The 22,366-nt window shown below is 45.1% G+C and overlaps 3 protein-coding genes across 13 annotated transcripts in view; all 3 read left to right on the forward strand.

Annotated features, from left to right (window-relative positions):
* The window catches only part of LOC134452453 (protocadherin beta-16-like), a 239,861-nt gene that overhangs the window by 132,042 nt on the left and 85,453 nt on the right, over window positions 1-22,366 (forward strand). Inside the window, exon 1 of one of the 11 annotated variants that reach the window (XM_063202854.1) lies at window positions 13,062-15,427. The exons of the other annotated variants lie outside the window; for them this stretch is intronic. Coding sequence (XP_063058924.1) covers window positions 13,088-15,427 — 2,340 coding nt within the window. The 5' untranslated portion in view covers window positions 13,062-13,087. Of the gene's footprint in view, window positions 1-13,061; window positions 15,428-22,366 lie in introns of those variants that run through there. 11 annotated transcript variants of the gene reach the window in all.
* Window positions 16,360-19,404, forward strand: LOC134453261 (protocadherin gamma-A3-like). Its single transcript, XM_063204134.1, has 2 exons — window positions 16,360-18,747; window positions 19,333-19,404. Exons 1-2 carry the CDS (start codon window positions 16,411-16,413, stop codon window positions 19,402-19,404), a joined length of 2,409 nt encoding a protein of 802 aa, XP_063060204.1. The 5' UTR covers window positions 16,360-16,410.
* Window positions 19,509-22,106, forward strand: LOC134452462 (protocadherin gamma-A12-like). Its single transcript, XM_063202864.1, has one exon. The coding sequence runs from the start codon at window positions 19,509-19,511 to the stop codon at window positions 21,921-21,923; it is 2,415 nt and encodes an 804-aa protein (XP_063058934.1). The 3' UTR covers window positions 21,924-22,106.

A 22,366-nucleotide genomic window follows, 5' to 3' on the forward strand; every position in this document is an offset into this window, starting at 1 on the left:
TATTAATAATGACATTCTACAAACGAACATTTAACTAAGTCCTACACAAACAAGAAATGCCAACACTTACGGTTTCTGAACACACAAACGGCACAAACAGTCCACAGAACCGAAGGGGTTCCTTTCAAATGTCTGCCTCCTCATCCACTGGTCTGCGCATACAACCCTCTGACTCGCACTCCAATTAACTGCACAAGTGTAGCCACAAGGGTTGCACGCGCAGGACGCACGGATGGCCAGCAGGAGGCTACCTGGTAATGTGAACAGTCTCTAGTCCTTCACAACAGCCGCCCCCAAACTGGTTACTGGTCCAGTTTGTCCTCATCTGAAGGACGCGAAGGGACGGGGATGGAGTCCAGGTCTGGAACGGCAGGCAGTGGGATGAGTCGGGCCACCGGCCTGATGTAGTGCCTGTCCTTGACGCTGATCTCTGCTGTCCGGATGCGGCCATCGGTTCCAGGGAGCACCTTGGTGATCCGGCCCACAGGCCAGAGGGCCCTGGGCAGCAGGGGGTCTACCACCAGGACGATGTCTCCAGGCTGATGAGCTGGCGTTTCCTTATGCCACTTAGCCCGGGTCTGAAGTGTTGGGAGGTAGTGGCGAATGAAATGCGCCCAGAACTGATCAGCAAGGATTTGAGAGTGCTTCCATCTCTTCCTGCTAAGGAGCTCCGACTCCTCATAAACGGCTTGGGGCAGGGACGGGTCTAGCCGCCCCATCAGCAACAAGTTTGGGGTTACAGGGTCTGTGTCCGCCACATCACTAGACACATATCCAAGGGGCTTGGAATTTAGGATTCCCTCCACTTCAATCAAGACAGTGCGCAACACCTCCTCTGGTATGGCGTGTGGTTGCACAGTGGCGTACAGGGCAGCTTTAACTGATCTTATTTCTCTCTCCCAAATGCCACCGAAGTGAGGTGCACTGGGGGGGTTGAACTTGAAGCTGATCTGGTGCTGTGACAACTGCTCTTTCAGGTCAGGATGCAATGCTTGGAAGGCTTCACGAAGCTCTCGATCTCCCCCCTTGAAATTTGTGCCCTGATCTGATAGAATTTCTGATGGCTTTCCTCTTCTGGCGATGAATCGACGCAAGGCCATCAGAAATGCGTCAGAGTCCATACTTGTCAGAACATCAATGTGGACTGCCTTTGTTGTCAAACATTTGAACAGTATTCCCCACCTTTTCTCTGAGCGCCGTCCAACTTTGATTGTGAACGGCCCGAAACAGTCAACTCCTGTGGAGTAAAAGGGGGGCTTGAACAAGCGCAGTCTGGCTTCAGGGAGGTCTGACATGAGGGGGACTTTGGGCTGAGCTCTCCACCGCTTGCATTCTGGACAGAACTGCTGATGCCGTTTAACAGCCTCACGGCCATGCAATATCCAGAATCTCCTCCTAAGCTCGGCAAAGAGGCGCTCTGTGCCAGGGTGCCTTAGGTCTTCATCCACGTCATGCACTATTAGTCTTGTGATCTTGTGTGCTGGATCTAGCACCACTGGATGGACCATGTCTGGTTCCAGGTCTTGGCTGCGGCGAAGACGGCCTCCAACTCTTATGAGTCCAGTAGCCTGGTCCAACTCTGGAGCAAGTGTGAGCAGCCGATTGGTAGATGTCAAGGGCTTACCAGCAGACAGGAGGGCGTACTCTTCTCCAAAGCTGTCTTGCTGCGATCGTTGGAGCATTTCCATCTCTATTGCCCTATAGTCTTCTGCTGTTGGACTGCTTTGACCTGCGGCCGCCCCATGACGAGAAAGTGCAACCGCATGAACCAGATCTCGGAATGAGGAGAACTTTTCTAGGTCAGGGAGGGCTGGAGGCGCAGTGGTGGTGACCAGGCTACAGAACATTGTTTTCCGTGTCTCTGCTTCGTCGTCTGTTACAGCCGCTGAAGGCTTTGTGGGCCAATACTCAGGCGACTGTGACAGGAATGGTGGTCCATCCTTCCATCTGCCATCCTCCGCTATTTCCATCAAGGTCTTGCCACGAGTGATGTCATCTGCAGGGTTGTTGCTGGAATCGACATAGCGCCAAGAGCATTCACTTGTCAGTTCTTGGATCTCAGCCACTCTTGTGCCAACGAATACTTTAAACCTGCAAGACTCCGACTGGATCCAGGTCAGGACAGTTGTGGAGTCTGACCAGAGGGTGACATCATGGAGAGGCAAGGTGAGCTCCCTTCGTAGCAGAGCGGCTACCTGGGCTCCTGTCAGCGCTGCACAAAGCTCCAAGCGTGGCATGGACTGTTGCTTCTTGGGAGCTACTCTGGAACGTGCAGTGAGGAACGACATCTCCACATGTCCATCTGGACCCTCAGTGCGTAGGTAAGCAACGGCGCCATAGGCACGCTCAGAGGCATCACAGAAGATGTGAACTGTTCTGGTGCAAGCCTCTCTGTCCATCTGAGGACTCACATAGCAGCGGGGCAGGGATATCTGAGGCAGTCGCTGTAACTCTTCCTGCCACTCTGTCCACATCAGCATGGCGTCTTCGGGCAGCGCTGGGTCATCCCAGTCCCTTGCTTTGCTCCACAGGCACTGGACTAAGACTTTAGCCCTTGTGGTGAAGGGAATGATGAATCCCAGCGGGTCGTAGAGGCTAGCTAGCACCCGATAGATGTTTCTCATCGTTGGTACTTCCTGGCCCAGGAGACGACATTTATAGCCGAGGGTGTCAGAATGGCAGAACCATCGTAGGCCCAGTGCTAGCTCCTGAGGATCAGTCTCAGTGGCGTTCAGCCACAACTCGTTGCTTTCTGACCTTAGGTCCTTGGAAAGGTGGCTGATGGTCTCAGGGGTGTTACTTGCCCACTGGCGCAGTTGGAATCCTCCCTCTGCCAGGAGGGACTGCAGTTTGTCCACCAGTGACTTTGCTTCGTCCACAGTTTGCACGCTTCGGAGGCAGTTGTCCACATAGAAACATCTTTCCACAGCTACACAGACGTCTTCCTCAGGCTGGCTGTGGTCACTCACATGTTTCAGCAGTGCAAATGTCGCGCAGCACGGGCTACATGTAGTCCCAAATGGAAGAACCTGCCATTCGTAGATGCTGAGGGGGGTGTCTTTCTGCAAGTCCCTCCACAGGAACCGGAGCAGTGCTTTGTCTTGGGGTAGCAACCTCACCTGGTGGAACATTCCCTTTATATCGCTACTGATAGCGATGGAATGCTCACGAAATCTCAGGAGCACACCGAGCAGGCTGGAAGTCAAGGTTGGGCCAGGGAGAAGCAGGTCATTCAGATTGGCTCCATTATGGGAAAAGGAGCAATTGAACACGATGCGGTTCTTCCCATTGTGAGATACCATATGGTGAGGGATGAACCATGACTCACCATCCTTGCTCAGCCCTTCTTCCTTGACCTTCACGATGTACCCTGCTCGTTCCAGCTTCTCTATCTCCTCGCGGTAGGCAGCTGCGCGCTTTGGGTCCTTTGCCAAGCGGCGCTCAGTGTTGCGCAGTAGGGGGAGAACTGCCTCCTTTTGAGCTTGCAGCTTGGGCATAGTGTTGACTCTTAGCAGCGGTGTGGCATAACGCTGTGTCCCCTCCACGTCTACTCGCACAGTTTTCTGCTCCAGCAGGGCGATGGCCTCCTTATCCTGGCGTGACCGAGTCACAAACTTCTCGCTCCTGTAAGGTAGAACGTCTAATTGCCAAAGCCTTTCCACATTCTGGAACAGCTCAGTGGAGGGTGAAAGGGTGGACACATGAAAACACTGACTTGACTTGAGCTGCTGCTGAACTAACCTGGTTGGCCCCTGCAATGTCCACCCAAGTTTTGTATTCACAGCCGCAGGTCCACCAGAGGGACCTAGTCGCACAGGCTCAATGGGAGTGATTAGCTCAGGGTAGTCTGACCCTATCAGGATGACTGGGTGGACTCGGTTGAGGTCTTCGATAGGCAGCCCTTTGAGGTGTCTGTACTTCTGTTGCAGCGCCTTCACAGGGTAAGAATGCTCTGCTAGGCCTAATGGCTCTGCTGTGAAGGCTCCACGTATCCGGAATACTTTGTTTGGCTGACAGACAGGGGATATGGAGAAGGATACTGAATGGCCCTGTATGACTTTCACCTCCTGGCGCACTGTTCTCAGGGCTAGGCCTTCTGGTATGCCGCGCAGCTTCAGTGTTCGCGCAGCTGTAGCGAGTAGAATCGTGCGCTCAGAGCCATCGTCCAATATGGCGTATGCCTCCATGCTTTCCTTTCCATTGCGCAGGATTACTTTGCTCACCTTCAGCATCACCGGACTGCCACCTGACCGTCGATCGAGGTAGAACACATCACTTGGCTCAGTGACTGCATTGCTGCTCTCATCAGAGGGTGACCTGGCATTAACATCATGCAGAATCTCCAGATGCCTCCCTTTGCACTTCTTGCAGGTGGTCTTGAGGCGACACTGCGAAGCTTGGTGGGCACGCCCACATCGCCAGCACTTTCTGTTTCCCGTTATCCAACTCCTCTTCTGTTCAGTGGTCAGCTGGCTGAAGTTGGAGCACTGACTCAGGTAATGCTGATCATTCGAACAGTAAGAACAGTAGGCCTGTCTCTCACCTTGCTTGCTGCTGGGTGCCAGGGGTTTCTCACTCACAGCTGCACTGACTTGATGTTCGGCCCCATGGAGAACACTGGTGGCACGGTTGGACTTTGTCTCCCTTCGCTTCTCCTTCTTAGAGTCGTCAGCAGCCCCAATCACACTGAGTGTCTCGAACACTGTCTCCTGCATTTTCAGTTCGAAATCTAACCACTCAGCGAAATGGTGCAGGGTGGGGATGCGAATGCTCTTAGGGTACAGGTAACGCTTGAACTGTGCTCTCAGGTCTTGTGGCAGCTTCAGCAGCAATCTTGTCACGTGAGAGCCACACTGCATCTCGATCTGACCACTCTCACCTAACTGGTCAAGCATCCCATGTAAAGCCCGGACGCGAAGTGCAAACCTCTTGAACGCACTAGTGTCATTAGCGCGAATATTGGCAGCATCCATCATTTCAGCTATATGTCGCAGGGCTAATTGGTGAGGCTGTCCATAGTGGTCAGTGAGGGATGTCATAATGTCTGAATATGGCCTCTTGGAGTTGGTATAGGAATCTGCAATTAGCAGAGCTTCTTCAAATTTCAAATGATCCACCAATATTTGATATTTAAATCGCTCTGTTGCATCATCAGGCAATAGGTTATCCAGTGCTGTCTTGAGCCTATTAAACTCTCTGGGGTCAGGTTTCGTGAATTGGGGGATCTTAGGCTTCGGTCCACGGTACACCCGCTCTTGCTGGTTTTCTCTGGGGTGCTGGGCTTGACCTGAAGGCATAGGTTGTCCTGTGTGTGATGGCGCATTACTGACTGCATCCCATTCAGAACCTGGGTCTGGCTCACAGTACTCTGGCGTGACAGGTCGTCGGTGCTGTGGTGGCATTCCCATACTTCGCATGTGCTCTGTGAGCTCCTCTACCACATTACTGTAGTTCCTTGAGGTGTGCGTGGGCTGAGCAGGCCCAACAACTCGATGTGGTGGCGGAGGGGGGAAGTACGGTTCCTCTTTCATAGCACCATTGGGCTCGGTAGGAGGCTGTGATGGAGGTAAGAGAGGCACCTCTGTCTTTTCCTCTTTAAGCGCGCCATCTTGTGCACCGGAGTACTGCGCCTGTAACGGTGGTGGAGGTGGTAATGTTAAGCTTATATTTCTTAAGAATGGTTGAGGGGGAGCAGAGTGGTCCACAGCAGGTGGGGGAGGAGGAGGAGGCAGTGTGTCGTATGATGGAAGATGAACAGAGTGGTCCACAGCAGGTGGAGGAGGAGGGGGTGGCAGCGTTTCGAATTCTGAAGCTCTGGTGTTAATTTGTCGCTGCATCTGAATGACTGTTTGATGTAGCTTCTGATTATCCTCTTGCAACTGTCTAAGTGCATCCAATATTGCAGATGTAGCCTCTGGTGCTGCTGCAGCAGGGTAGGCTGGAGTGCTCTGGTACAATGGTCTGAATAGCCCGGGCCGGTTTGGGCTTCTTGAGGCGGCACCGGCATAATCAGACTGCTGTGTGGGTAAGTAGAGAGCAAGAGGGTCCGTCTCGGCTGCCCTCTCCGCTCCTCTGTCTTGAACTCCAGCTACTCTGGGGGATGGAGGAGGATACTGACCATAATTTGGATGTTCAACATCGTAGTCATTGAACCACGCTGGTGGCCTCCTCTCACGCCTTGGCCTAACATCTGCTGAATGGCTGGGTTGATTGGTGTACATCATGGACTAATTACACGGCAACTTCTCTTCCCGGGTTTCGGCACCATATGTTTTGATCGTTGATCCTAGTAAGTTTATCTGTAGGAGCCACCGTGGGGCATCTGATTAAAATGCAGACAATGATGTACAGGTCCAGAGTATTTATTGAAAGAATGGTGAAGTTCACAGTTGAGAGTTGTATTACTGAAGTTGTGACATTAGAGTTGTGGATGTTACTTTAGTCGTGTTGTGTTGTGATGATAAAGGTTGTGGTTTCTACAAGTAAAACAAATGCAACAGTGCCACTTAGAAACATAAGCATGGTGACTACAATATTAATGGCTAAGCAGCATGGCTAATCATACACTGACACACATGGAAAATAGCTAACCAAGCACCACTACATGAAATGACCAAATCTCCACTTAAATCTAGACATACACGTTATTACAATGATATGTTACACCGTTATAGACAACATATTATCAAGTTAGAAGCATAATCTCCGTCTAACACGGCAGGAAAAGTTACACATTATAAGTTAACTTAACCGCGGTAGCGCGGGACACGCGGTGCACGCTATGAACGCAACTGTCGGCAAATATGCGGTTATTAATAATGACATTCTACAAACGAACATTTAACTAAGTCCTACACAAACAAGAAATGCCAACACTTACGGTTTCTGAACACACAAACGGCACAAACAGTCCACAGAACCGAAGGGGTTCCTTTCAAATGTCTGCCTCCTCATCCACTGGTCTGCGCATACAACCCTCTGACTCGCACTCCAATTAACTGCACAAGTGTAGCCACAAGGGTTGCACGCGCAGGACGCACGGATGGCCAGCAGGAGGCTACCTGGTAATGTGAACAGTCTCTAGTCCTTCACAACACACACATAGTCTCAGTGACATGGTATAGTCACTGCCCTCTCTCTCTCTCATTCTTCTCAGTTCTCAAACTGCTCGAGAGTCGCGAATGATGCGGTTAAAACCGTTAAGAAATAATTTCACAACGAATGTCTCGCACTTTCTGCTACATTACACCAATTTACAGCGACATTAAATAGGCCAGGTCTAAACACTTCACGAGGTGGTGAAAACTAAATTAAATATCTAAATTAAATATCTTGGATAGCCTATATAGACCTAGGCCTAACTAGATTTGTTGCAATACAGATTCATTTTCTAGAGCCAGAAGTGTTCCGCTGGACTGACGAAACCGAACACGATCAAGTTTGCAACTTCTTTCCCTCGTGCGCTGTCCGTCAGCACCACCTGTCATTAGACGTCCGATTAGCTTTCATTACGTGCTGAGGGAAAAACTCCCGCCATTAGGCCTATGTGCTGTTGCACTGTTGTGAGGGATATCACCAAATAATTTAGATAAAAGTCAGAACATTATTTTGGCAATGAAAGGCACACAGGTGGCTGGAAGCTCAAGCAGTCTTCAGTCTGTTCATTTAAGCTTTTGGGTGCTCTTGGATATCGGGGATCAGTTCATGTAGAGAGAAGAGTTCATCCAGGCACTCCAAAATAAGGTGCCCAAACGATAAGTTACATTAAAAAGCCTTTAATGGTACTGGGCTGGGGTTACATTAAAAAGCCGACATGTTTCGACCTCACCAGGTCTTCATCATTGAAAAGAAAGGCCTCCCTTAAATAGTGACATCACCACATGTGACCCATTACGCACTACACACATTTGCGCAAACCATAGAAAACAAAGATTAAAAATAGCCTGGGGTAATAAGTGATGCCACAGAAAAAATGACCAGAAGTACAAATAAAAATCACAAAAAACAAGTAAAATCAATATCCTCATTTAGACCAGTATAGCGCATGGCATCCAGTTGGTGTATCCAAAAAGTCTGCCTCTGATTAGGCCTAAGTCTTTTTAGCCTGTCCCCACCCCTCGGAAGAGGTTTGATATGCTCGACGCCCTGTATGCGCAGCAGAGAATCATTTTTACCATGGTATTCATATGTTTCGCCATGGGATAGTCAAAATTGCCCACTCTGATACCATATTTATGTTCTGCTAGCCTATCTCGCATGCGCCTTTTTGTGCGCCCGATATAAAAGAACCCTTCAGCGCGAGGACAAGTTAGGCGGTATATGACAAATGTAGAATTGCAATTAATGAAATCTCTCTGTCCATATTTATTCGTGGTTTTAGTATCCACAAAAGATTTGGCTTTTGTAACATTTGGACAGTGGGGGCAGTTCATACATCTATGAACTGTCGTAACAAAAAAAGGACGCTGCTGGCGATGATGTTTGTTTTTGGTCAATAACGTGTTGCGTTGTAGGGAGCGCGCTTCACTGTATGCGTTTTGGGTGGCTTCCTTGGAATATTCATTAACTAATATTCACTTTCTGGATTTGACGATATATAAAGACGCGGAGGGACAGCTGCACACCACCTTATTCAGAAAGGCGACCTCTCGGAACACCATTCTGAGAGCGGATTCATTCCATCCCCCGCATCTCATTAGAAATATTCCACACGGCCAATTCCAGAGATTAGGCGTATCTGTGATTTCGAAAATGATTTTCACGAGCAGGCCGAGCTGATGGAGAAAAGATTCAGCGAGCCTATCACCCTAAAGCCATCCAAAACGCATACAGTGAAGCGCGCTCCCTTCAACGCAACACGTTATTGACCAAAAAGAAACATCATCGCCACCAGCAGTCTCGTCCTTTTTTTGTTACGACATATAGTACACAAGCGACGCGGATCAGGCAAATTATTAAGAACAATTGGTCCATTATTGAAAGTGATGCGCAACTACGTGAGGTGTTCCCAGAACCACCCATGGTGTCTTTAAAGAGTGCACCCAGCCTAGGAGATAAATTAATGCGCTCTCACCTACAGGTGAAAAAGAGAGAAACCTGGCTGCGTAAACCTATTGGCACCTATAGATGTATGAACTGCCCTCACTGCCCAAATGTTACACAAGCCAAATCTTTTGTGGATACTAAAACCACGAGAGAATACGGACAGAGAGATTTCATTAATTGCAGAGGTGGAAGAAGTACAGAGGTTGTGTACTTAAGTAAAAGTAGAAGTACCCTGCGAAAAAAATACTCAATTGAAAGTAAAAGTTGTACACCAAAAATGTACTTAAGTAAAAGTCATAAGTGCTAACTTTTAAATGTACTTTCTGAGTACAAAAGTACAAGTATGTCTGCCTACTTGATCCAATAGGAAAAAGTTTCTGCAACGGTTTTCGGTTCTATTTGAACATGACTATGGAGTCCTGTTAATGTTTTTTAAAGTATCTTTTCTGTCTGGGTGTCAGTTTGAAAGAGGGGCTTGGTCCCGCCTCCCTGCCTGCAGCTGAGGCTACTCAAATATCCACGAAACACAACAGGAAAACCTAGGATAAATGTAACTAGTAACTAAGTCCTCTTCTAGAAATGTAAGGAGTAGAAAGTACAAGTAATTGTCAAAAAAATGTATTGAGTAAAAGTAAAAGTCTGCATTTTTATTTTTACTCAAGTAAGTACAAATTCCAGAAAAAAATACTTAAGTACAGTAACGAAGTACAAATACTTAGTTACGTTCCACCTCTGATTAATTGCAATTCTACATTTGTCATATACCGCCTAACTTGTCCTTGCGCTGAAGGGTTGTTTTATATCGGACGCACAAAAAGGCGCATGCGAGATAGGCTAGCAGAACATAAATACCTGTATGCTATCAGAGTAGGCAATTTTGACTATCCCATGGCGAAACATTTCAATGAATATACCATGGTAAAAATGATTTTCTGCTGCGCATACAGGGCGTCGAGCATATCAAACCTCTTCCGAGGGGTGGGGACAGGCTAAAAAGACTTAATCAGAGGCAGACTTTTTGGATACACCAACTGGATGCCATGCGCTATCCTGGTCTAAATGAGGATATTGATTTTACTTGTTTTTTGTGATGCTTATTTGTACTTCTGGTCATTTTTTTCTGTGGCATCACTTATTACCCCAGGCTATTTTTTAATCTTTGTTTTCTCTGGTGTGCGCAAATGTGTTTAGTGCGTAATGGGTCACATGTGGTGATGTCACTATTTAAGGGAGGCCTTTCATTTCAATGGTGAACGTAGCCCTGATGAAGACCTGGTGAGGTCGAAACATGTCGGCTTTTTAATGTAACCCCAGCCCAGTACCATTAAAGGCTTTTTAATGTAACTTCCCGTTTGGACACCTTATTTTGGAGTGCCTGGATGAACTCTTCTCTCTACATGAACTGATCCCCGATATCCAAGAGCACCCAAAAACTTAAATGAACAGACTGAACAGATTGCCAAAATAATGTTCTGACTTTTATCTAAATTATTTGGTGATATCCCTCACAACAGTGCAACAGCACATGGGCCTAATGGCGAGAGTTTTTCCCTCAGCACGTAATGAAAGCTAATCGGACGTCTGATGACAGGTGGTGCTGACGGACAGCGCATGAGGGAAAGACGTCGCAAACTTGATCGTGTTCGGTTTCGTCAGTCCAACGGAACACTTCTGGCTATAGAAAATGAATCTGTATTGCAACAAATCTAGTTAGGCCTAGGTCTATATAGGCTATTCAAGATATTTAATTTAGACAGAATCCTTTCAAGCCGTGCAGCATCAACGTGGTCATATAGCCTACTGTCTGCACTTGTTCCGTTGCCTGCTTCATAGCAGAGAAGGAATGGCTTGCTGTTGTTGAGGATTTGTAACGTGGATTATCGAAACTGAAGACTTGATTTCTTTTATTGATACCTTTTTGTTTGGTATAATTACGGACAATGCAAATAACTGTTTTTTGTGACGTTCGGACATTTTTGGAAGGAATATAATCGAATTAGTCCCGCCGCTTGGGTTATTGTTTTTCGCGTGCATGTGGATGAGCATAGGCTATTGAATTTGATTGCAGCCTAATAGGCCTACTGAACAGTGGACTGAAATTGAAAATATGACAGAGTGGCATTTTTCTCGGGTGCTATGACTTCTTGCTTTGCAAGAAGACAGTCTCCTCACTCCACGGGCAAAAAGCACCATGGTCAGACCCTGGCGTGCATGTAGGCAGACATGAAAGACTCACTACTCCACGGGCAAATATCGGGAAAAATTAAGCACCACCAGCATGGACAGCTCCCCACGAGTCACTTATAATGGTTGGTCTTTTCCTAGGATTTGATTCATGTTGTTTGGGGGGAAAATATTAAAATAGCCTTTGTAATGTTAAGAATATTTCCAAAGAGCCAAGATGGGGCTTAAGATCAATATGGGCCAGGTTTGTCTCCGTGCGTACACACACACACACACACACACACACACACACACACACACACACACACACACACACACACACACACACACACACACACACACACACACACTCTCTCTCTCTCTCTCTCTCTCTCTCTCTCTCTCTCTCTCTCTCTCTCTCCTCTCTCTCTCTCTCTCTCTCTCTCGCCACAGACCCACGCAAGTGCAAGACAAGTTTTCACCTCCTCGTGAAGTGTTTAGACCTGGCCTATTTAATGTCGCTGTAAATTGGTGTAATGTAGCAGAAAGTGCGAGACATTCGTTGGACTCGTTGCACGCAACAAGTTGTGAAATTATTTCTTAACGGTTTTAACCGCATCATTCGCGACTCTCGAGCAGTTTGAGAACTGAGAAGAATGAGAGAGAGAGAGGGCAGTGACTATACCATGTCACTGAGACTATGTATGTGTGCTGCGCCTACTGAATCCAAGTGCAGAAAAAACATATCCATATAGATTATTACATAATGCACCATGTTATTACATTTCCATCAAAAAAAAAAGTTGCGGCCGCATTCCGTAATAAATTTCGCATTTTGTAATAATTTATTACAAGATGAGAAAAAAGTTATTACGAAATGCGTTCAAGAAATGTATTACGAAATGCGTAAATTATTACACAATGCGGCGATTGTCACCACATTATGTAATAATTTGTTACATTATTACATATTGCACCGTTATTACATAATGCGGCGTTACAGAAGGCTATTCCTGGCATCTAAAACACTTAGTTGCATCAATGTGTTGTGGGAAACGATAAGGTGTATTCATTTCTGCAGTGTTTAACAACACGGAAACCAGTACTGTGTGCGTAAAGGTTAACTGTTGGATATGGCCTGCGCATATTGGCTTTGTGACGTATGTGTTCACCTATGGAAGGATTCTTCTGCCATCAAAAACATTAACCTGCATCCATAAGTCGTGGTTAGTGAGAGGGTGCATTATTTTCCGCAGAGTGTAACAACAAGGTGGCTAGTACTGTGTGCGTAAAGGTAAACTATTACATTAATGTAAGGTATGGCCTATATTTCGGTGCAACCGACTTGTAACCTGCTTAGTACTGATTTTTTCGTTTGTATTTGATATCCTTCGTGTCATTCTATGTAGGCATACTTGTATCATGTTTAAAAAAAGAATGTGGTGAATTCAGGTAAATTGTAACACTTTTGGTCATTCGCTTACATGCAAAAAAGGTGGCCCAATTTACCTGAATTCACTATATGTACTTTACATTGTAATCAGTATGGCGAATTACCACATAGTATTGCAATACTTGTTTTGGACCCTACGTGTCGCTGTCGATTGTGCATATTCTGATCTCCTCTGGTCCTCCCATTCTCTATGAACAGTTAAAGAAGGGTTGGTCCAAATCACATTGCGTTTGGTGACCGAAGCAGCGAAAATATTGGAATAGTGCAGTGAACGCTTCAATTCGATGGATTTATATCATTTGTTTACTTAAAATAAGGAAAAGAGAATTGTGTTCATTTTGCTAGCGTGCCTAGTGTGACTTCGAAATGAAGAAAGGCTTGGGATGTGAGAGATGGAAATTATCGGTCGTGTTTTTGTGGACATCTATGATTCCTTTTGCTCTTGGACAAATCCGTTACTCTATACCAGAGGAAATGGCGAAGGGATCCGTTGTTGGGAATATAGCAAACGATCTTGGCATTGAACTGAAGAGGCTTGTGTCCGGGAGAGCTCGTGTGTTCACATCGGATGGCAGTGAGTACGTTGGGCTGGATAGAGAGAAAGGACAGCTGCTGGTGAAACAAAGAATGGACCGAGAGCAGCTATGCGGAGATATAGAAGCGTGTAGTCTCAGCTTTGAAGTCATTCTAGAAAACCCCATGGAGCTTTATAGCATAACGATTGATATACAGGATGTAAACGATAACAGCCCTGTTTTTCCTAAGAATGAAATAGATCAAGAAATTAGTGAATCCGCCCTATCCGGGGCACGATTTCCTTTGGGAGGTGCGATTGATCCTGACGTAGGTTTAAACGCGTTACAAAAATATATTTTGCAACCAACAGATCATTTTGATTTGAGTGTACAGAGTCGGTCAGGTGGTAGTAAAAATGTTGAAATGGTTTTAAAAACACCACTGGACAGAGAGAATAAAGAGCATCATTACCTTACCCTCACCGCCGTCGATGGCGGAAACCCACAAAGGTCTGGCACAGTAAAAATCCACATTACTGTTCTCGATATTAATGACAACGCTCCGGTTTTTAGCCAAGCTGTGTATAAGACATCTGTTCCTGAGAATTCAGCAATAGGAACATTGGTGACAACGGTTAGGGCTACTGACGCTGATGAGGGAGGGAATGCCAATATACAATACTATTTTGAACACACTCCAGCCAATATTATGGCTTTGTTTACTATCGATAGACAATCTGGACAAATCAGTGTTGCTGGATCCATTGATTATGAAAAGCACAAGCAATTTGAAATAAAAGTGATGGCTAAAGATAACGGTGGCTTAACGGGGTCTTGTGAGGTGATTATTGATGTAACCGACGTAAATGATAATGTGCCTAAATTAACCGTCATGTCATTCACCAGTGCTTTGCCTGAAAACGCAGCACTGGGAACAGTCGTTGCGATGCTGAATGTCCAAGATCTCGACGCAAGTGACAATGGAAAGGTCACATGTTCTATTGACCGCAATTCTCCATTTAAAATAGTGCGGTCCTTATCCACCTATTATAACCTGGTGACAGATTCAGCACTGGACAGAGAACAGCTACCCGAGTACAATATAACCGTCACAGCAGTGGATGGAGGCACTCCTCCGCTCTCTAGCAGAGAGACACTGACTGTTAAGATATCAGACATTAATGACAATGCTCCCCAGTTTGAACAGGACACATATGATGTGTATGTGAATGAAAATAACTCCCCATCTTTGTCCATATTTACGGTAAATGCTAAGGATGCCGATTGGGGTCCCAATGCACGCGTATCTTACTTTCTCGAGGAGGGTGCTTTAAATGGCGCCTCTCTTGCATCATATATTTCCATAAATTCGGACACTGGAGTGATATATGCAACTAAATCTTTTGATTATGAGCAACTTAAATCGTTTAATATAAAAATTAAAGCACAAGACGGTGGTACTCCTCCTCTCAGCACCAACGCAACTCTGAAGATCTTTGTACAGGATCAGAATGATAACTCCCCTCAGATACTCTACCCAGTACAGACCAGTAGCTCTGCTGTAGCTGAGATTGTCCCTCGATCAGCTGATATCGGCTATCTGGTCACTAAAGTGGTGGCTGTAGATGTGGACTCTGGACAGAATGCCTGGCTCTCATATAAACTACAGAAAGCTGCAGACAGGCCGCTGTTTGAAGTGGGCGCACAGAATGGAGAGATCAGAACTGTGCGCCAGGTGACTGATAAAGATGCTGTGAAACAGAAACTCACTGTTATAGTGGAGGACAACGGACAGCCCTCTCGCTCTGCTACAGTCACTGTGAACGTGGCAGTGGCGGATAGCTTCCCTGAAGTGCTGTCAGAGTTCACCGAGTTTACGCACGACAAGGATTACAATAACAACTTGACTTTCTTTTTGTTGTTGGCTCTCATTGTAGTGTCAATACTTTTTATTTTCTCTGTCATTGCAATCATATCCGTTAAAATCTACAGATGGAGACAGAGAAAGTTATTTTATAAATCGGCCAATAATCTCCCCGTCATCCCTTATTACCCAACAATGTACTCTGACGGAACTTTGCACCATACCTACAATTATGAAATGTGCGGGACAACTGATTCTAGAATGACTGACGTAAAGCCCATGAGACCATACAGTCAGAGCACGCTGGTGAGCCTGAGTCGACCTGGGACAGTTCAGAGGCAACAGAAGCAACAGCAGGCTGGAGATGCTGACGATATCTCCCCAGAGGTGAGATTTGGAAGTTTTAGAAACTAATACTCAAATCAAGGCTATTCCCAGATTTTAAAAGATTGAATTGTATCATATTGTCGTGGGAAACGAGAGGGTTCATTATTTTGTGGAGAATATAACAACACGGTGACTAGTACTGTTTGCGTAAAGGTAAACTGTTAAAGTAATGTAAGCTATAGCCTGTGCATAGAGTATATGCTATTTGCCATACTATATTTGTGCACATATGAGGGCTATTTCTGGCATCTAAAATATTTACTTGTATCCATACGTCGTAGAAAGAGAGAGGGTGCATTATTTTCTGAACAGTGTAACAACAAGGTTATTAGTACTGTGTTCGTAAAAGTCAACTGAACAAATCATGTAAGGTGGCCTGCACATTTATGTGACATATAAGTGACATGTGCACATGTGTATTTCTGGCATTTAAAAATTTACTTGTATCCTTGAGTTTTGGGAAATGAGAGGGTGCATTATTTTCTGCAGAGTGTAACAACTCGGGGACTAGTACTGTGTGCGTAAAGGTAAACTGGTAAAGTACTACATATGACCTGCGCATTCATTTTGAACTTCCTAGTAAATTTTTCAATTGCACTGAATATCCATCTTGTCATTCTCAATAGGCCTACTTTTATGTTTTTTTAATATGTGTTTTACTGCATAATACTGCAATACTTGTTTTGGACCCTACGTGTCGCTGTGGATTGTGCATATTCTGCTCTCCTCTGTTCCTCCCCTTATCTATAAACAGTTAAAGAAGGGTTTGTTCAAATCACATTGCGTTTGGTGACCGAGGCAGCGAACATATTGGTACAGTGCAGTGAACGCCCCAGTTCGTTGGATTTTATAACATTTTTTTAGACTACTTACAACAAGGAAAAGCGAATTGTGTTCATAGTGTGCTTAGTGACGTCGAAATGAAGAAAGGCTTCAGTTGTGAGAGATGGAAATTATCGGTCGTGTTTGTGTGGACATTTCTGATGCCTTTTGCATTTGGACAAATCCGTTACTCTATACCAGAGGAAATGGCGAAGGGATCCGTTGTTGGGAATATAGCAAACGATCTTGGCATTGAACTGAAGAGGCTTGTGTCCGGGAGAGCTCGTGTGTTCACATCGGATGGCAGTGAGTACGTTGGGCTGGATAGAGAGAAAGGACAGCTGCTGGTGAAACAAAGAATGGACCGAGAGCAGCTATGCGGAGATATAGAAGCGTGTAGTCTCAGCTTTGAAGTCATTCTAGAAAACCCCATGGAGCTTTATAGCATAACGATTGATATACAGGATGTAAACGATAACAGTCCCGTTTTCCCCAAGAATGAAATAGACCAAAAAATCAGCGAATCCGCCCTACCCGGAGCGCGCTTTTCGTTGGCAGGGGCGATAGATCCCGATGTAGGAATAAACACTTTACAAAAATATAATTTGCAACCGACAGACAATTTTGATTTGAGTGTACAGAGTCGTTCAGGTGGTAGTAAAAATGTTGAAATGGTTTTAAAAACGCCACTAGACAGAGAGAAGCAGGATCATCATTATCTTACTCTCACCGCCTTAGATGGTGGAAGCCCACAAAGGACTGGCACGGTTAAAATCCACATCTCTGTCCTCGATCATAATGACAATGCTCCGGTTTTTACCCAAGCTGTGTATAAGGCATCTGTTCCTGAGAATTCAGTAAATGGCGCTCTGGTGACAACAGTGAGTGCGACTGACGCTGACGAGGGAGTAAATGCTAACATACAATACTATTTTGAGCATGCTCCAGCCAGTATCATTGCATTGTTTGCCATCAACAGTGAATCGGGTCAAATTTCAGTAGCTGGAGCCATTGATTATGAAAAACATAAACAATTTGAGATAAAAGTAATAGCTGAAGACAACGGTGGGCTAAAAGAGTCCTGTGATGTCATTATCGATGTTACTGACGTAAACGACAACGTGCCTAAATTAACCGTCATGTCATTCACCAGTGCTTTGCCTGAAAACGCAGCACTGGGAACAGTCGTCGCTATGCTGAATGTCCAAGACCTCGATGCAGGTGACAATGGAAAAGTCACCTGCTCTATTGACCGCAATTCTCCATTTAAAATAGTGCGGTCCTTATCCACCTATTATAACTTGGTGACGGATTCAGCACTGGACAGAGAACAGCTACCCGAGTACAATATAACCGTCACAGCAGTGGATGGAGGCACTCCTCCGCTCTCTAGCAGAGAGACACTGACTGTAAAGATATCAGACATTAATGACAATGCTCCTCAGTTTGAACAGGACACATATGATGTGTATGTGAATGAAAATAACTCCCCATCTTTGTCTATATTTACGGTAAATGCTAAGGATGCCGATTGGGGTCCCAATGCACGCGTATCTTACTTTCTCGAGGAGGGAGCTTTAAATGGTGCCTCTCTTGCATCATATATTTCTATAAATTCGGACACTGGAGTGATATATGCAACTAAATCGTTTGATTATGAGCAACTTAAATCGTTTAATATAAAAATTAAAGCACAAGACGGTGGCACTCCTCCTCTCAGCACCAATGCAACACTGAATATCTTTGTCCAGGATCAGAATGATAACGCACCTCAGATACTTTATCCAGTGCAGACCAGTAGCTCTGCTGTAGCTGAAATAGTTCCTCGGTCAGCTGATATTGGCTATCTGGTCACTAAAGTGGTGGCTGTAGATGTGGACTCTGGGCAGAATGCCTGGCTCTCATATAAACTACAGAAAGCTGCAGACAGGCCGCTGTTTGAAGTGGGCGCACAGAATGGAGAGATCAGAACTGTGCGGCAGGTGACTGATAAAGATGCTGTGAAACAGAAACTCACTGTTATAGTGGAGGACAACGGACAGCCCTCTCGCTCTGCTACAGTCACTGTGAACGTGGCAGTGGCCGACAGCTTCCCTGAAGTGCTGTCAGAGTTCACCGAGTTTACGCACGACAAGGATTACAATAACAACTTGACTTTCTTTTTGTTGTTGGCTCTCATCGTAGTGTCAATACTTTTCATTTTCTCTGTCATTGCGATTATATCTGTTAAAATCTACAGATGGAGACAGAGAAAGTTATTTTATAAATCAGCCAACAATCTTCCCGTCATTCCTTATTACCCAACAATGTACTCTGATGGAACTTTGCACCATACCTACAATTATGAAATGTGCGGGACAACTGATTCTAGAATGACTGACGTAAAGCCCATGAGACCATACAGTCAGAGCACGCTGGTGAGCTTGAGTCGACCTGGGACAGTTCAGAGGCAACAGAAGCAACAGCAAGCTGCAGATGCCGATGATATCTCTCCAGAGGTGAGATTTGAAAGTTTTAGAAACTAATAATTTGTAAGTGGCATATATGTGCACTCATATCGAGGCTATTTCTGGCATCTTAGGCATTTAATTTCGTGAACGAATCATCGGAAATGAGATGGTGCATTACTTTCTGCAGAGTGTAACAACACGGTGACTAGTACTGTGCCTAAAGGTGAAGTAATATAAGGTATGGCCTGCACATATATGTGCACATGTATGAAGGCTATTTATGGCCACTAAAACATTTACTTACATGAGTCTTGGGAAGTGCATCTTTTTCTGTGGAGTGTAGCATATCGGTGACTAGTATTATGTGCGTAAAGGTAAACTTATAAAGAACTAGGCATATGGCTTATGCATTTCTGTTCAACCCACTTGGAACTTCCTAAGTAGTACATTTTTCATTTGCATTTGATGCCCATCGTGTCATTCTCAATAGGCCTACTTTTATGATTTTTAAATTGTGTTTGGTAGGCTTGGTAAGTTGCTGCACAATACTGCAATACTTGTTTTGGACCCTACGTGTCGCTGTCGATTGTGCATATTCTGCTCTCCTCTGTTCCTCCCATTATCTATAAACAGTTAATGAAGGGTTGGCCAAATCACATTGCGTTTGGTGACCGAGACAGCGGAAATAGTGGAACAGTGCAGTGAAACCGTCGGTTCGGTGGATTTTGGTGGATTTTATAACATTTGTTTACTTACAATAAGGAAAGGAGAATTGTTCATATTGCTTGTGTGCCTAGTGTGACGTCGAAATGAAGAAAGACTTGGCCTGTGAGAGATGGACATTATCGTTCGTGTTTTTGTGGACATATGTGCTGCCTTTTGCTCTTGGACAAATCCGTTACTCTATACCAGAGGAAATGGCGAAGGGATCCGTTGTTGGGAATATAGCAAACGATCTTGGCATTGAACTGAAGAGGCTTGTGTCCGGGAGAGCTCGTGTGTTCACATCGGATGGCAGTGAGTACGTTGGGCTGGATAGAGAGAAAGGACAGCTGCTGGTGAAACAAAGAATGGACCGAGAGCAGCTATGCGGAGATATAGAAGCGTGTAGTCTCAGCTTTGAAGTCATTCTAGAAAATCCCATGGAGCTTTATAGTATAACGATTGATATACAAGATGTAAACGATAACAGTCCCATTTTCCCCAAGAATGAAATAGACCAAGAAATAAGCGAATCCGCCATACTGGGTACACGCTTTTCTTTGGCAGGCGCGATTGATGCCGATGTTGGCTTAAACACGCTTCAAAAATACATTTTACATCCGACAGATCATTTTGAATTGAACGTACAGAGTAGTTCGGATGGTACTAAGAACGTTGAAATGGTACTGAAAAACACTTTAGATAGAGAGAAGAAGGAGCATCATTATCTTACGCTCACCGCGGTCGATGGCGGCAGCCCACAAAGGTCTGGCACAGTAAAAATCCACATCACTGTTCTCGATATCAATGATAATGCACCGGTGTTTAACCAAGCTGTGTACAAAGCATCTGTCGCTGAGAATTCAGCTATAGGAACATTAGTGACAACAGTGAGAGCGACTGACGCTGACGAGGGAGAAAATGCTCATATTCATTACTATTTTGAGCATGCTGCAGCGAATGCGGTGGCATTGTTTGCCATTGATGTTCAATCTGGTCAAATTACAGTCGCTGGACAAATTGATTATGAAAAGCACAAGCAATTTCAGATTAAAGTAATAGCTGAAGACAACGGTGGGTTAACTGGCGCATGTAATGTGATTATTGATGTCACCGACGTAAATGACAATATTCCAAAAATAACTGCCATGTCATTCACCAGCGCGTTACCGGAAAACGCAGCACTGGGCACTGTCGTAGCTATGTTGAATGTCCAAGATTTCGATGCTGGTGACAATGGAAAAGTAACTTGTTCCATTGACCGCAATTCTCCATTTAAAATAGTGCGGTCCTTATCCACCTATTACAACCTGGTGACAGATTCAGCACTGGACAGAGAACAGCTACCCGAGTACAATATAACCGTCACAGCAGTGGATGGAGGCACTCCTCCGCTCTCTAGCAGAGAGACACTGACTGTAAAGATATCAGACATTAATGACAATGCTCCTCAGTTTGAACAGGACACATATGATGTGTATGTGAATGAAAATAACTCCCCATCTTTGTCTATATTTACGGTAAATGCTAAGGATGCCGATTGGGGTCCCAATGCACGCGTATCTTACTTTCTCGAGGAGGGGACTTTAAATGGTGCCTCTCTTGCCTCATATATTTCTATAAACTCGGACACTGGAGTGATATATGCAACTAAATCGTTTGATTATGAGCAACTTAAATCGTTTAATATAAAAATTAAAGCACAAGACGGTGGTACTCCACCTCTTAGTACCAATGCAACGCTGAAGATCTTCGTACAGGATCAGAATGATAACGCACCTCAGATACTCTACCCAGTCCAAACCAGTAGCTCTGCTGTAGCTGAGATAGTGCCTCGGTCAGCTGATATTGGCTATCTGGTCACTAAAGTGGTGGCTGTAGATGTGGACTCTGGACAGAATGCCTGGCTCTCATATAAACTACAGAAAGCTGCAGACAGGCCGCTGTTTGAAGTGGGCGCACAGAATGGAGAGATCAGAACTGTGCGCCAGGTGACTGATAAAGATGCTGTGAAACAGAAACTCACTGTTATAGTGGAGGACAACGGACAGCCCTCTCGCTCTGCTACAGTCACTGTGAACGTGGCAGTGGCCGACAGCTTCCCTGAAGTGCTGTCAGAGTTCACCGAGTTTACGCACGACAAGGATTACAATAACAACTTGACTTTCTTTTTGCTGCTGGCTCTCATTGTAGTGTCGATACTTTTCATTTTCTCTGTCATTGCGATCATATCTGTTAAAATCTACAGATGGAGACAGAGAAAGTTATTTTATAAATCAGCCAATAATCTCCCCGTCATCCCTTATTACCCAACAATGTACTCTGACGGAACTTTGCACCATACCTACAATTATGAAATGTGCGGGACAACTGATTCTAGAATGAGTGACGTCAAGCCCATGAGACCATACAGTCAGAGCACGCTGGTGAGCCTGAGTCGACCTGGGACAGTTCAGAGGCAACATAAGCAACAGCAGGCTGGGGATGCTGACGATATCTCCCCTCAGGTGAGAATTATATAGTATTAAGGAACTAATACATTACGGGTTATTTAAGCCTCCTCTGTTTTGGGCCTATGTGAGGTGTGACAATCAACAGTACCAACATGTATGCTAAGTAGGCTGAAAGAGAGGACACATTATTTTCTCTTGACATCCATGCCAGTTTACATAGATGCCATGTTTGCGCAGGCCTACACAAATCAAACAGCCTATTGTTTTGTACTTTCTGTGTAAACCATTTACACTTTCTAACCTTAGCCCACATCTTCATAAAATAGCCTATACTGCGTTTTCTGATCTAATTTAAGTTACTGTTTAGGCCTACCTTTCGTTTAGTGTTTCATCATCAATGACATTATCCATAATATTGCCTATTGTGAGTGGTTGCAATACATATTTTGGACCCTAAGTGCCGCTGTTGATTGCGTATACCTTGTCCTCTCTTGGTTCCTCCCATTATCTAT

This window comes from Engraulis encrasicolus, chromosome 7 (assembly GCF_034702125.1).
Source record: "Engraulis encrasicolus isolate BLACKSEA-1 chromosome 7, IST_EnEncr_1.0, whole genome shotgun sequence".
In the NCBI taxonomy this organism is placed as follows: domain Eukaryota; kingdom Metazoa; phylum Chordata; class Actinopteri; order Clupeiformes; family Engraulidae; genus Engraulis; species Engraulis encrasicolus.

Excerpts from the sequence above, each read along its gene's own strand:
- LOC134453261 (XM_063204134.1), top strand. The coding sequence starts at position 16,411 with ATGCCTTTTGCATTTGGACAAATCCGTTACTCTATACCAGAGGAAATG. Across the intron at positions 18,748-19,332 it reads CCGATGATATCTCTCCAGAG|TTAATGAAGGGTTGGCCAAA; the intron begins GTGAGATTTGAA and ends ATCTATAAACAG.
- LOC134452462 (XM_063202864.1), top strand. The coding sequence starts at position 19,509 with ATGAAGAAAGACTTGGCCTGTGAGAGATGGACATTATCGTTCGTGTTT.